The 15,942-nt window shown below is 43.7% G+C and overlaps 1 protein-coding gene across 3 annotated transcripts in view; it reads left to right on the top strand.

The window, feature by feature from the left end:
* The first annotated feature begins 6,000 nt into the window (after positions 1 to 6,000).
* ST8SIA5 (ST8 alpha-N-acetyl-neuraminide alpha-2,8-sialyltransferase 5) overlaps positions 6,001 to 15,942 on the top strand; it is a 68,745-nt gene continuing 58,803 nt past the window's right edge. The window contains exon 1 of one of the 3 annotated variants that reach the window (XM_042028793.1): positions 6,001 to 6,182. Coding sequence is in view for 2 of the 3 variants with exons in the window: in XM_042028797.1 (XP_041884731.1) it covers positions 6,172 to 6,182 (11 nt within the window). In the remaining variant the exon portion in view is untranslated. The remainder of the gene's footprint in view (positions 6,183 to 15,942) is intronic. The other 2 variants (XM_042028797.1, XM_042028798.1) reach the window with 2 other exon arrangements.

The following is a 15,942-nucleotide window of genomic DNA, read 5'->3' as shown; positions in this document are numbered from 1 at the left end:
CAAAAGACAGAATGAAAAAGAAGGGAAAGCACAAGGAATTAAGTGTTTTTCTGCTTCAGGAAGGACACAGGCAGATTTTCTACAGTGAATTAAATAAGGGCTACTACTCAGCCTTGTGTCAACTTTGGTATATTGAGAACATCTGCCAAATTGCACTGGGGAGGTCACGTCTGTTCATCTGGGAGCAGAATGAGTTCTGTGGTTGATTGAAAGGAGCGGTGTGGGCCAAAGTGGCCGCACGAGGAGCCTGTCCTGAGCAAGGCCCATGCAGGGGTCAACAGGTGTCCAGGGTGCTCCATCAGGAGTGAGCAGTCATGGGTGAACCCTGGTGCACAGGGCTTGAAGTATCCAAGGAATCTGTGAATCATTATTTTTCAAGAAATGAACAGATCAAGACTGAAATCTCCCAGCCTGAGCTAGGCCCAGCAGCCACGTTCCCTCAATTCACAGAAGGCATTGAGGGGCTGGAGTGTGTCCAGGGAAGGGAACGGAGCTGGGAAGGGGCTGGAGCCCCAGGAGCGGCTGAGGGAGCTGGGAAAGGGGCTCAGGCTGGAGCAAAGGAGGCTCAGGGGGGACCTTGTGGCTCTGCACAAGTCCCTGACAGGAGGGGGCAGCCGGGGGGGTCGGGCTCTGCTCGCAGGGAACAGGGACAGGAGGAGAGAGAATGGCCTCAGGCTGGGCCAGGGGAGGGTTGGGTTGGATACCAGCAGGAATTTCTTCCTGGAAAGGGTGGTCAGGCCTTGGAAAGAGCTGCCCAGGGAGGTGTTGGAGTCCCCAGCCCTGGAGGTGTCCAAGGAAGGCCTGGACATGGCACTCAGTGCTCTGGGCTGGTGACAAGGTGAGGGTCGGGCACAGCTTGGACTCCGTGGGCTTGGAGCTCTTTTCCAACCTGAATGATTCTGTGACTCAGTCGTAAAACCACTGTGAGCACTTTATGTGTGCTGCGATGGAGGAGCTGTCTCTTCAAAGCCCAGTTGGATCAGCTGCCTGGGGCAATCTCTGGTTAAGATGCCTGTTAAGGCAGATATGACCCTTTGAGGCAGCAGATGTCACAGGGCTAAGCTACAGTTTGGGGTGGCCAGAGGAAGGGCACCCTCACTGAAGGGAGGTGGAACAATTCCGCACAATTATTAATCCAGGCTGGTGAGGCAAATACAAAGTTTCACCATATTCCTCTCATACTCAGTGGTGGTATGGGGTGGTGAGACTTGAAATAATCAACTTTATGCAGGGTTTTTTCAAATATAGCCCTCTTTTACCGGAAGTGATCAACATACCTCTCTCTGAGCTACTGTGAAGGAAGGTGAAAAGCATTACTGCTACAATGGCATTACTGCTACAATAACATCACTGTTAAAATATTTCTGCTTACCTGAGTGATTATAGGGTAGTTATAAGAGCTTTTTGTGTAGTCTCTTATTCTTACATCTTTTAACATAACTACTACTTCCCTCACTCAGCAGCAGTCATGAGCAGGTTACTGTAATATTGAATGTGCCCTCAGTAAAAAATGGAATTTTAAGACCAGCTGTAATCAGGGGTAAAAGCAACTCTTGTGGTGTTGAATACTTGCTCATGGTCAGTTCTTTACAAAGCAGTGTTTTTCATTTCATAAGCAGAAGAATGATTTTTACAAGGTCACTCTCCCAAGACACTTTTTAGTGTCCCTGCCATAGCTGTGAGGCACCAGGTTTCTGGACAGCAGGCAATTTTGTCAGTGAGGCATGAGACAAAGCAGTAGCCAAGCCATTCCTTCAAATTTTCATTTGGTCATAATACCAACAGGTCAATCGACCTGTTTTTATCATTAGTGGGAACAGATAGGAACATTTTTTTCATCCTTGGGCTGAGTATGTTTCATAATCAAATGTTCCTTTAAAGCTGGGAAATAACATTAACATTAGGAAAAAAAAAAATAAAAAGGAACACTTTCTCTCCTAGGCACTGCCATATGTCTTTCCAGGTGGAACTACAACAGGGTGCAGTAAGGCAAGGATTGTGCAGGGCCCCTGTTGTGCTTGGCTGTTGGAAAGCATATGGTGCAATAATGTTCCAGTTCTGACTGTGAGTTTTCCTTCTCTTGTCTTCTCTGGCAAATATGATTGTTCTAATGTGTATTCAACTGTTCTGTTTGTGCCTACAAATAGTGTGCTCCTCCATCTTCAAAACTACCTGTAAGATCAGGACCTATTTCAGAGAAAACCCCAGAAGAAAAAGAGAAAATGTATGAAAATTTTTCTTGCTAGTTGTTTGAACCACTTTTGTAACGTTAAAGAGTTTTCAGAGGCTTGGATTTCAACAGCCTTAATGGAGACTTTAGGAGGCTGAAATTCCAGAAGGAATCTTTCCCCATCTTGAATGAAAACAAGGTTGGTCTTGAGGCAGCCTCTGTGCCCCTGCAATAACACTGACCTGCAGTTGGCTTGGTCTCAGGGCTTGCTTCCTAGCCTTGGAGTCGATTGCTTTGGAAGTATTGCATTTCAGAATTTATTGTTTATTGCTCAAGTTTCTCAGTACACTCTTCAGGCCATGACGCTGCTGAAGTTTTAGCACAACCTGAGTGCCTGTCATCCTGCTCCCCTCTGCTTGGCCAGGCATGCCTAGGACTGCACAGCGAGCTTCTTTATCCCCAGGGCCTTAATTTCTGTGGGATGTAGTGAAATGCTTTGGACACGTATGTAATCAGAGATTATGGCAAAAAGCAGAAGTAGTTGTATTCGTTTCAGCCTCGTATCTCAGTATCAGGTCAGCGCACAGCACAGTTTCTGAGGAAAGCTGCTGCTTGTGGCTTCTGTGGAAAGGCATAAATCTTGGGCATGTGGCAGTTTTGAAATGAGAAACTCATGAGGGGAAGTTCCTCTGTAATCATAGCCAGTCTAATAACTGGCTTCTGTTCTGAAGATGGAGGGGGTTATATCTCTCCAAAAACATCACATTATTATCTCTAGATCTACTATCTCTAACATAACTGTGGGTATTTCCATTTTAAAAAACCCTATTAGGCTATTGCCCTTTGTGATTTCTGTCTACAGAAAATCCCTTGGAGCAAAATGAACTTCTCACAAAGTTCCCTGCACTTAGGGTATTTCTACACTAGGTTTCTGCATTGTGGTACCCAAAGATTTAGCAGCCTCAAGGTGTGTTTGGCAGCAGGGCTGAAAGGAAATTGTGGATGCATGTTTGGGCAAGGCTGTAACCTGCCAGCTTTGCAGTGTGGTTGTAGAATGGCTGTGACAGGCGTGAAATATTGAGCTGTTCACTATGCTTCTAAAAACTAGCTGTGCCTCCATCTCTCTTCTTCCTTTACTTCTCATGCCTTATCTCCTTCATGCCTGCTGTCCCCAGAGGATGAAAATGCAGAGTAATGTGAACTAGCTCAAACTCACACACAGTAGATGCAAAACAAGTACTGCAGATTCTCTTATCAATTGCAATCCGACCTGTGCTTCCAGGCAGTGACTTGTGAGCATCACCCCTTGTCAGTGGAGCACATTGTTATAAATAAAATACGTAATTCGTGCTATTATATATATAAAACTGAAATATAATTAGACCCTACAGAGACCGAGTTTCTAAATCCCTGCACCAGCCTAGCTGAGAGAAAAAATTCACAACACTAAAAGTATTTCTTTCACAATAAGTGAGGATTCCACCTAGGTGGGGTTAGATCTTATCACCGGGACATTTGCACCATGACGACTTGATCACCACACTCTGATATCTACATCGCATCTGATAAGGAATCGGACATTCCGGGAACTAAAAATAACTGTTCCGGGAACCAGAGATGGCCCATCCATCAGCAGAAATGGCCCACTCATCACCCAGGATGGACAATTCATCAGACCCAGGAAAGGCTTTGTGCAGCCCAACTCCGGGCCAAGAAAACTTCATGAATACGAGAAGAATAGAATTAATTCAGACTCTGCCCAAAAACTGTATAAAAAGGGACCAGCCAAAGCAGCATTCGCGAACTTGGGAGGTCTGGTGCGATAGAGATCAGATCTATGAGTGTTCACCCAGCTCCGACCCCAGGCTCGGTGCTGTTTTTCTCGATCGTGGCGTTTGAAACCGATATTTCGGTCGCATAATAAATGTCATTTCTTTATTAATTTTGATTCGGCAATTTTGTTTATATTAACATGGAGCAGCCATCAGATTGCTTATCTGCCCTGCTGCAGTTGTGCCTCTGTATCCTGGTTGAAGGATTTGGGTTTCATCATCATCATCATTGCTGTGTTCTTGACAGGAAGCTTTCTTTTATTTCTCAAATGTTGAGCAGAGCAGAGCTGGCAGCATCTATGAGAATGTCATTTGTGACATTAGTAGCAAAGTGGTATCATCATCTTGCTTTCCCAGCAAGTGTGTGCTCTACTAGCACCCTCCATGTGCTGAGTGTTTATTGCATTTGGTATTTTAATGTTTTTCCTCTAGGGTCAGGGTGCTGCTCCACCACCAGAGCAAAAGAAGACAGGAAGGTTTCTAAAGGTGACAGTGGACACTGCTGTGTTGATAACAACATCCCTTGGAAGCAGTAGGACCTCATCTCGTCCCTGCTCGGAAGCACCAGATCTCTTATAGTATGTCTGAAATCAGTGCCTTTTGATCTGATTTGTTTCCTTGAGATAAAACTCTCTGAGTTTTCACTCCTGAGATACTCAGCTGAACTTGCCATTTCTCCTTGATCCTCAGGATCAGATGAGAATATTGTTCTCCCTTTCTTTTCACTGCCATTTCTGTGTGAGGAAACAAAATTTCATCCCTCCTATTCCCATATTTCCCAGGGAATCCTGCAAATATATCTGGTTTGGGATTTCTGAAAGCTGGAATATGGTGCAGCCATTAATTTCACTGAGTTAGAGTCCAGATTTAGTGGTGGTTTGTTTTAAACAGAGCGGGTTGTTCAGCGCTTGGGGAAGGCATTCTCTTAACTGCTTTCTAAGTCAAGTAAACTGCTGAATTACTGCAGATTTGAAAAGATCTGGTACAGAATTTCGGAGACCTGGCACAGAATTTTTATGAGAAGTAGGGTAGTCCTGCAATGTAACTTCTTGTCCGCTATCTTATCTGCATGAGTGTCTGTAATCAAGCTCACACATTTACCCAGTTTTAAAACTTCAAACGTGATTTTCAGAGCAAAATGTGATAGAGAGTTGATAAGGCAGGGACATTTCTCCAGAAGTCATCAGCAATCTGCTGTGAGTGCTCACTCGAACTGGAGATCCACCCCTGGGGCTTTTCGAAGGAGAAGAAAGCTGCATTCTGCAGCGTGTTAAACAAACAGCAGCAGTCAGTCCTGGCCTCAATCAGATATTAAGCTAATACCCCAGATTCCGAAAATTTTAACCTGTTTTGTGCTGCCACTATATTCACATGAGTGGCCCCAAACAGGTCAGTGTTTGAATCAAGTTGCTCATGAGTGAATTTGCAGGATTACCCCATAGATTCAGCATTTAACTAAAAATCATGCAGGTAATAAGTCTTCCAACACCACCCTTTTTTTTTTTTTTCTTTTTTTTTTTTTTTTTTTTTTCCCTCCTTTTTAGCGCTCATAGCCCTAAAAAGTTGCATGGGTTTAAAATTTTTAGATTTAGAATCATGTTATTTGAAGATAAATAATGCCCTTTTAAAAATGGTCTAAGTGTTTCTTATGGATATAAAAATAAAGTCTGATAGAAGAAATGTTCCTTAGAGAAGTTTTCTTGACTACAGGAGATTTCAGTGCTGCTGGAGTAACTGAAAGATCTGTTTCGAGGAAAGGCAAGGATTTAGCTCAAGAAAGAGGCTTCCCCCAACACAAACAGCTGCTTCTTGTCACATAAAACAGAAAATCTGCAACAGAAATGGGGCTAAAGTACAGAGTGAATAAAACTGCTGCTTTCCTGCAAACATCCCTCACAAAGTCTGGAGCAGAGGAGGATTTTCCAGCTCGTGATGCAAGAGCCGTGGGCTGGGCTGAAACTTGACATCAGGAGGAAATTGAAATCCAGCATTGGTGGAAGCTGCCTGTGATGCAGAGGTGAAGGCTGGATCCGGCTTGACGATCCGGGGAGGTGAGAGAGGGGGACAGCCCGTGATTCAAAGAGCGAGAGAAGCAGGAGTCCATGAGTGGCAGTGGAGGAGAAACACAGAGAAAGGGGCAGCCTGGCAAAACAGGAGGGCAGCCACAGCATGTGTAGAAGGTAAATAAGTAATCACAGTAAAATAAGGGGCAATTTGATTGCAAAATGCCTGGTTGCTGCTGCTTTCCTGGTCTGGCTGGGTTTCTTGCAAAGGGTATGTGCTGTTCTCGCCTCAGCACGTTTCCTATCCATTCCTGCAAGCCTTTACAGGAAACCTGGCTCCACAGCGATCTGCATTAATCTGAAAGCTTGGTTAAAAACTGTGAGTCAACTCCAAACACAAAGGAATTAGGTTTTTTCAAATGGTAATTTTTCTCTTCAAAGTAAAATACCTTTGTTATGTCAGGAAGTGGGAGTTCAGAGTCAGGCATGGCACATCTGTAAGATGCATGCTTGCTATGGGAGGGGGGATTGAAACCTAAAGATCTCTTGCAATTATCTGCAGAACTTCACATGGACTTCAGATTGCTTCCTTTACATGTTCTAGCAAGCTGCTAACACCTGCAGGTAACAGAGTTGCCAAAAAACCTTGGAGTACTTAAATAATTCTAATAATAGTTTCATATGTTAAGAGAATGGTGTGAAGTTGTAGAAGTAGGAAATAAAGAGGGATCATAATGGAGACTGGCTGTGTGATGAAGTGTAAACAAATCAGAAGTCAAATTAAATCCTATTTAATCTGACTCAGAGATGATTTGCCTCAACGTGACTTCTGTGGGGTTGCGGGGTGTTTTCTCCTGTGCTACCTAAATAGAATTTGAGCACTGTGCAGATGCTGCCAAGTTAATCAAAGGAATGTTCATTTGAGCACGAGCATGAGTTTTCAGGGATGAGTGCTCAGGGTGTATGCGAGGCTGCAGGTCACGCGGGACCCCATCAAACAAAATAGCGGGGCAGATGATCCCGTGTGGGGTGGACAGGGGAGGAAAAGGAACCTGCGTCTTGGCACTTGACCCCACGAATGTGACACTGGCTCTGTCCTTGGAGAAGGAGATTTAAGATACTGTTCTCCGGTTTCAAGTAAATCTCTTATCTAGGATCTATTATCCACTTTCCACCAGTTTGCTGAGGGATTGGAGTAATGAATCTTTCCATCACGTGCAGGAGAGGCTGACAGCAGCACTGCACCTCTCTGGCATTACACGCTCTAATTGCAGGCCAGGTTTTCAAGGGTGCAGAGGTACCACGGAAGAGAGAAAAAGACAAAAGCCAAGATTCCAAAAAAAAGATGGGCAAGGAGCAGATCAGATAAAACACAACAGAGAAAATGCAGCTTGTTTCATGGGCAAAAAGAGAATACTCAGCTATTCCTTCAGGAGTCAGAAGCCACAAACACAGGCTGCAGTAATTGCAATTAATTGCACTCCAGAGGGATGATGCAGCACCCACGGCCTATTACAGCTTTGCTTTGAAGAACAAAATTACTCCCCAGCCACCGACTGGACCTGTGCTCAGCACTGTTTGGCCAGGAGGGTTTTTTGCATATAGCTCCTTTCTAAAACGACTTTTCCACAGGTAAATCAGATTGAAAGATTTGATGGACTAATTAAGCATAGTATTTTAAATTAACAGTAACCAAACAAGTCGATTTTTGCTCAAAAATGATCCAAATTTTAGACAGAGTCAAAATAAGCTTGGTTTAGGATGAACATACAGAAGCACCTAAACCTGTTTCTAGAATAATTCTAGTATTTCTAGAGCAAATCAATAGGTATATGAATTGTGGTTTTGAAAAACTGCAACTATTTTGGATTAAACTGTTCAAGGACTACAGGGATTTTAGACCACCTGTTTTGGTTTCCTCCAAATCTAAATCTCTGCTTTTGCAGAGTGATTTTATTCTTGGCTGTTATTATGTTTACTTTAATATTAACTTATTTTTAGGAGTCCACTTCAGGCATAAGTGTTTTTATAAAGTATTGAAAACCAGCGGTGCTTTCTTGTGAGGAAAAGTGATAAAATGGGAATAGTCAGGATTTGCATTTATATAGCATCTTCCCTCACAGGATATGGAGGTGCTTTGAAAATACCAAGTTTCCCAAGATGCAGGGAATTTTCATTAAAAGGTTGTGTGATAGCAACAGAGCTGTCACTGACTACAGTGAATACGTTGAAGTAGATGCACCTAGGATCCTCAGAACCCCCGGATTTATATGGGAAAAAAACTTGGAAAAATGGAAAACAGGCTGTCTCATTAAATAAATCAACTGTTCATTCTGGGGAGCCATGCATGGAGAGAGGGACAATCTCAAGTTGTTGCAAAGTTCCCAGATAGAGCTTTGGTTCTATAGACCATATTGTTATAGGTTGAATTAGAATAACCCCTTTTTTGTTGAGTTTGATGAATTTACGTCTGCCTCCTCTTCCAAACAGCTTTTACTTGGAAACTGTTTTTTAAATTGGTGCATGGGAGGCTTGCTAGGTCACTGAAAGTGACAGACTAGAGGTGTAATCAATAGTTCATTTCTGGGAAAGAGTGAGCCAGAGGAGGTGATGCAGGACAGGTGAATTGCTCTAATGGGATTCAGAGTCACAGAACAGGAAAATGACTGTTTATTGTGTTTACACATCATCATCATCATCAGTTCTAACCCTTAGTGTTCATTTATTAACTTTCCAATTATTTCCCAAAGAAGTTGGATGCATTTGCCTTACAAAACTCTCAAGAATGTGATTCTTGCTATTTGGGATTAAGACATGCTGTAAGATATATAAATTTATTGATTATAACTGTCAATGCAGTCTCTGTTAGGAAAATTATCTTTAATTAGTACAAAAACTCCACCTCACTAATAATCTCACTGAGTCACTCTGGGTCTTACTAGCAAGGATGTGGAGCCACTGAGGAGCTTCCAGCCCCCTTTTCCAAGAACAGGAAGAGAAGTACATCTTCTGAAGTGAAATCTCACACTAATGTCTTTGACCTTTAAAGTCTGAAGTTCTGGTGTGATAAGTTTAAACTCTGATAGTATTTTTGGTGTTCTTAGCTACTCATGTGGTTTCAGCAAAATGCCACTTTTTGGACCTCTAAGACTGGGCAGATGAGCATTTCTGGTTTGTGAACTCAGTTATATATATCCCAGCTTGAAATCTCAGAAGGAAATAGCTGTTGACCTGTTTTTCCTGGCAATGTGAGAACTGTGTGCTCAGTTATCAATTCTGTTTTGCTGCTACTCTTGTCAATATCCTGTACGTGATTTTGCAAGTAAAAATTATGTGTGATCAGCTTTGTTGGAGGGACTGTATGTTCCATGTGATCCTGGCAAGCTGTCAATATTTTGTAGCTCCCAAACTATCAACTGCTGTCTTTTAAAGAGCTTTCTTATTTTTCAGCAATACTCATTTTACAGTTAATTCCCAAATTCCATTACTTTTAAGATTTCAATTCTGATTTATTTTTCAGTGTCCTAGTAATTTTTCCTATCAATAATCCATCCTTGCTAAAGTCACGTAATTTATGGCATTTCAAACATGCAACTTTCTGTTCTGAACAGAAAAGTAGGTATTATTCAGTTTTAGTGGATGTATATGTTTGTACTTACTGGTGTAAAGGTAACCACATATGGGCTAAGAACTTCAAGTTCAATGATAACTGAATTTTGGAAGTAACGTAACAGCTGGTGGAATTTTCTTAGCATGGGCAGCTTCCTAGACCTGCAGCTGAAAGTGATGCATTTCCCAGTCAGGCAGCTAGTAAGAAAAATATCAGTTTCAAAGAGCAGGTTCAAAGCAGCGTAGATGCCTGTCCACTTCACACCTCAGTAGATCTGTTTGGCAGGAAGGTTTTATTAATGTTGAAACCAAAAAATACTGCTGTGTTATATGTTGGAGTAATTCACAGCTTCTGGTGGCCTATACTCTGGAATTAAAATCACCAAAAAAACCCCCAGGATTGTTGTTATTTGCAAAAAAAGATTGAGCTCAGCACAAGTGACATGGCTCCTTAGCTTTTTACCTAAGCTTTTCATAATTCTTAAAGCTTGGAACAGAGTGAGAGGTATAATAAGTTAAGTAAATTAATCTAATCTGCAGCACTTTTCATTTTCTGACCAAAAAAAAAAAAAAAAAAAAAGTTTACTTAGGGCTGAAAGCAAATTGCTCATGGTCACAGACCACAAAACTCACCAGATTTTCTGGTCCACAAATCAAACTATTTTTTATATGATTTTTTCACTGTTGATTAATTTTTGGCAGCACTAAATAGATAGAAGGAAAGAAAATCCGTCCTTACACAAATTACTGAAGTTTTGTGGAATTTCAAGGCAAATTTATTAAGTGGACTCCTGGGAGCATTCATTCAACATTACAAGAGGCTGCTGGGAGGAACTGTGGAAATTCCTTGGAGATACTCAGACCTTCACTGGAGAAGGCTCTGAGCAAACTGCCACAGTTCCAGGGTGGGCCTTCGCCAAATGACATGGAGTAGGAATAGAGGATCACCAGAATCTCCTGCCTTCAATAAATTGTCCCTGCCTGTGGCAGGGGTGGATTCAGATAGGATGTTAGGAAGGAATTCCTGACTGTGAAGATGCTGAGGCCCTGGCACAGGATGCCCAGAGCAGCTGTGACTGCCCCTGGATCCCTGGCAGTGTCCAAGGCCAGGTTGGATGGGGCTTGGAGCAGCCTGGGATAGTGGAAGGTGTTGCTGCCCATGGCAGGGGGTGGAACGGGATGAGCTTTAAAGTCCATTGGGACCCAGCCATTCTGGGATTCGGTGATGAGTTGAGAGCTCTTGCTTCTTTACAACAACTAAGTGAGATTAAAACTAAATAAAATAGAGTATCTTCCTAACATCCCATCTAAATTGCTCTTCTTTTAGTTTAAAACCATTCCCCTTGTCCTGTCACTATCTGTCCTTGTAAAAGTTGCCCTTCATCTTTTTTATCAGCCCCTTTAGGCCCTGCCAGGGGCTCTGAGCTCTCCCTGGAGCCTTCTCTTGTGCAGCTGAACACCCCCAGCTGTCCCAGGCTGGCTGCAGAGCAGAGGGGCTCCAGCCCTGGAGCAGCTCCGTGGCCTCCTCTGGACTGGCTGCAGCAGCTCCAGGTCCTTGTGCTGTTGTTCCCCAGGGCTGGGGCAGCTCTGCAGGTGGGGTCTCACCTGAGTGGGGTAGAGGGGCAGAATCCTCTCCATTGACCTGTTGTCCATATCTAAACTGGCCATTTAAGCGCTTTCCGTAGTCAATGAGGAGACACAAGCACACCCAAGGGCTGATTTGCCTGACTGGATGCCTTAAAAAGCAATGAACTTTTCCAGAGATGTCTGCTCTCCTCTGCTGTTTATAGCATGTGTCTTCTGAACAGCTTTTCTACAGATCTATCACTGAGAGAGCTAACATTCCATCAGAAGAATTCTGGCTTTTGTGCACCACAGTCATGTTCTGAAGGGTCCCAGGGCACATTTCAAGCTGGACTTAATTTTTTATAAATTTCAGATCAGAAAAAGCACAGAATATATCCTTGATTAGATGTATATGTAATAGTGATATGAGGATAGAGCATTAATCAGATTTTTTGCCACTTTTAATATACTATATTTTTTTTTTTTTTAAATCTTTCTGTGTAATGTGACATCCAGAAAATTTAGTTCCCATTATTTGCAGTAAACAAAGCAGAGGCAGGTAAAGTAGTCTGCTGCCTAAACTCTGGAAGGTGAACCTGTGAAGAGGGGATGTTGCGATTGTGAACTTTAGGATCCGAGTACTTTTTTTTTTAATGCAATATTTTTTTTGTCAGAAGGTAGTCTGATAGTTTAATGTATTATTTGCAGTTTAGATATTTGAGTGAGTGGACATTGCATTACTATTTTGCACGAAGAACTATCAGTGTAAAACAAAAATAGGGCTTGTAGTTTTCCTTAATCTACATATGGGATGTTCCACTGGTTCCCAGGGAAACCATTAAGGTAGGATTTGAAGAGCACAAATGAAAAAATATGATGAAACAGTGTTGGAGGCAAAATCTCTTATAGAAGCCTCTGAGAGTGAGTGAGTAACCCTAACTGGATTTGAGGTGGAGATTCTCATTAGTGAATGAGGACCTAAGGGTTGAAGCTAAGAGAATGCAGAGTATTAAATGATACACAGAGAAGTAATTTTAGGGATGTGACGTAATGTTTTCAGCCTACATAATACTTTAATCCTCAGACCTACTATTCTAAAACTATCAGCTGGTGTTAATCAGGAATGCTCACAGCAGGGATTGAAATGGCCAGTTCACTCCTTTTATTCCAATCAAATTCTGCTCTCAACCACACTGCTGTCCTGTGTACTTGTGAAGGTAGGATTGGGTACATAATTTGATCTTCTTTTGACTACAAGCCAAATGAAAAACTGCATTTGACTCACTTGCTGTACAGGCTGGTTAGATTTCCCTCTAGATATTCACTAGCCTGCATAAATCCCACCATTCTATAGGTGATTTAGAATGTGTTTTCAGTGTGTTTTTAAGAGATCTGGACAGAGCTGAGTCATTATTCCTAGCCTTGTCCTGCGCTGGAGCAGTTCCAGAGGATGGGGGATTTTTCAGTCTGGCTGGTTCGTGGTTGTGCCTCTGGCTGCCAGGTACCCTCTTGTCCTCTTCCGGCTTCTCCCGCTGAGTTTTCCTTATGCAGGACAGGAGGGATCATGCTGGGCTTCTGGCTTAGTCCCTCCTGGGGACAGGCAGGAAGGCAGGCAGTGGGACACTTGCTGAGTGACACAATTTTGACATCACTGTCCTTAGGTACAGGGAAGCTACATCTCTTTGCTAACTGAAATGATGCTCACCATCCTTCCTGAATCAGGTGATCTCTTTCCTTGAGGGTGGAAGGAGCTGCCTGAGTATCAAGATAAGCAGAGTCCTTGCCTCTATCAGTAGCTGGGCTCTGCTTTTGCTCATAACAGATGACTGTCCAGACTCTCAGAAAGATCTATTGCCCCCTGACGTGAGGTCAGCTCTTGGGCAGTGCTCACAGTCAGTGGCTGTGCATTGCTGTGTGAGCCCTTTCCGAGCCACACAATGAATTATGTGTCTTATTTTTGCTGGGCAGGAACAAATCATAATAAGTTGTCATAGCCAGGACTGGCCATTGCATAACCACACTAAAGGTCCTTCAGCCCAAAGAGGGACTGAAAGGCTCATAAGCTTGATACCAGTTCTGGATGTTGAAAGTTTGCCCAGCTGGACCTGATGGATCTGGTTCTCTCTTTCACAGGATCCCAGAATCCCAGACCTGATAAGGTTGGAAGGGACCAGAGGGGGTTACATCTGGTGCCACCTCCCTGCTCCAGGAGGGCCATCCCAGAGCACAGGGCACAGGAGTGTGTCCAGAAGGGACTGAAACATCCCCAGGAAGGGAAGCTCCACACCCTCTCTGTTCAGGGCTCTGTCGCTGCCCAGGGAATTCCTGTGCAGGGGAATTCCTGGGCTCAGGCCCTGCCCGGTGCTCTGGTGCCACTGCCGGGCCCCGGAGCAGAGCCTGGGCCCTGCCCTGAGCCCTCCCTGCAGCCAGGGACACCCAGGGCTGAGGGCCCCTCTCAGCTGGGGCTCCTCTCGAGGCTGAGCAGCCCCAGCTCCCTCAGCCTTTCCTCACAGGAGATGCTCCAGTCCTTTCATCATCTGTGTCATCTTCCCCTGGGCCTACTCTAGGGGCTCTCTTTGCATGGAAGAAGTGAAGAACACCTCTGTCTGCCTGTTTTCCTTTGCTGGAACATCTCTTTCTGACCCATATTAAAAATCTCTGCTGCACGCTGGCATGCCCTGGACTTCCCAGGGGATGCTGTGCACTTTTCCCTGTGAAGGGATGCTGGGTGGACACGCAGGAGCTGCAGTGCAATAGAGCTTTGCAGTGGGTAAGGCTCATAATCAGTGTTGTTCTAAGGGTTTTCAGTAATGGAATGTCATGGACGAATTTTTCACCCCCTCTAACTAGATGATATTTCATTTTTGATCAGAGATCCTTCCTTTTCAAGAGTTGATTCCTTTCCAATTCACGGTTGAAGGCTTAAAAAATAAAGTTCACATCTCGTTAGCTTATTGTCATGTTGAGAACTCATCCTCTGAAACTCAGAGTCATCATTTTGCCTGAATCCCACATTCTATAATAGGGAAGAGTTTGTGCCCTTCAGAGTGGCCTTAAGTAGCAGTCGCACAAAGAAAGCCATCAGATGCCATTAGCAGCCTTCTGCTGGATTAATGGCCAGCAAATTCTGGTGAAGATGCCTGGAGCTTTCTAGCATCACTGTTGTGACTTTGTACATAATTGCCCACGAGCAGCTATACAACATCCAGCTCTGTTACACAACATCCAGCCCAGCACAGCCCCCGCACCTCCCTCCCCACATGCCCATCCCGAGGGGACACAGCGCAGCAGCAGCTCTCCTGTGCTTAAAATCTTACATCTCTACGCTGGTCTTGGGCTTTCTGTCCTGGACACTTGTGTGACACTTCTTTGTCCTCCTGCCTACTTGAAGTGGACTGGCTTTGTTGGAGAGCCAGCCCGTGGTGTGCAAAAATAGAGAGATGTGGTGCGATGCTCTCCAAAGATTTCAGTGGGGCTTTCTTGAGAATGCCACAAGTCACTTTTTCAGGCCATCACTCTGCAAACACTTTCAGCTGACAGGAAGCAGCACCACTGCCAGAAGTGTCCAGCCTTCTCACCCTTCATCTCCAAATTCCAGTGTAACATCCACACACCCTCTCTCCTGTTTTTTGGGTCTGTTTTTGTGTTGGGAAACTGATCCATTGAAAACTAACCTTTAAAATTATTTTCCTGCTGGGTTTACACTAAACTGGATTGCCTCTCTGTTAATCATGGAAACCCCATGCAAACACTAATGCTGTACAAGATGAGGAGCAGTGCAATAACAAACACAGGTGGCTGAGAGCAGGACAGGTTTGATTTTTCCATTGATATTCCAGTTTAAGCCAGTATGTAGTGCTTGTAATAATGCAGCTTCATGTTTCCTTCATTAAAAAGCCATTCTGCCCTGGCACACCATGAACTTTTCCATAAAATAATGTAGTCTGGAACAGCTAGTTGGAACTGTTTGAGAAAGTGGTATATATTTTTTTATTATTATTTTTAATTAGTGCCCATTAGACCAGATGCTGCACTTTTATTAAGCAACTGTGCAGATGTACGAGAATCAAAGAAAACCCTATCTGCACCTAAAATATAATATAACGATATAATTTAGTCTCTTCCAGAGTCAGGAGATGCTGTTTTACCCTGGGGTAACTTGCAAGCAAGTGCACAGACCAGGCTGCAGACGCAGAAATTGTGAGGGGAGGAGGAGAGGCCTTTGACAACCTCCCCAAGCTGAGAGGCAAAGGTCAGAGAGGGGAAGGGAGCTGCTGTACTTTGGATGTTCAACTTGTCAGGATTTGTTTAGTGAAAAAAACAGCAATATTTCCCAAAGCTCCTCTTCTGGTCTCTGGGCATATCTGTTATTTTCAGAAAATGAACTAAAATAACAAAGAGGGAAAGTTAACTCCCTAATATCCATCACGGAGAAGGAGTCATGTCCATTTCTGGTTATCACATTCTGACTATGATGGGGGGAAACACCACCCCCCCCAGTCCACCCTGAACAAAGATGTTCCAGTAGCAAGTTTAGAACAGGATGATACCATGGAACCTTTGCAAAACAGGATCTGACCAGCTCCTGGGAATGTCTTACACCCACCTCAGTGCCTCTGATACTGATGTAACTCATCTTTAACCTGAGCAGGATTTTCAGAAGGAAACCCAGATTTTTAACAGTGATAACCTGGTTGGAACCAATGGAAATTCCAATTACCTTCCTCTCTTACCTCTCACCAAGCATCTGTAAAAGAGTGGA

This window comes from Corvus kubaryi, unplaced genomic scaffold, assembly GCF_017639235.1.
Source record: "Corvus kubaryi isolate FWS band 111438036 unplaced genomic scaffold, C.kubaryi_AGA036_p1.0 37308, whole genome shotgun sequence".
Taxonomy (NCBI): domain Eukaryota; kingdom Metazoa; phylum Chordata; class Aves; order Passeriformes; family Corvidae; genus Corvus; species Corvus kubaryi.
Note: the sequence above shows the minus strand (reverse complement) of the source record. Positions and strands in the feature narration are given on the sequence as shown.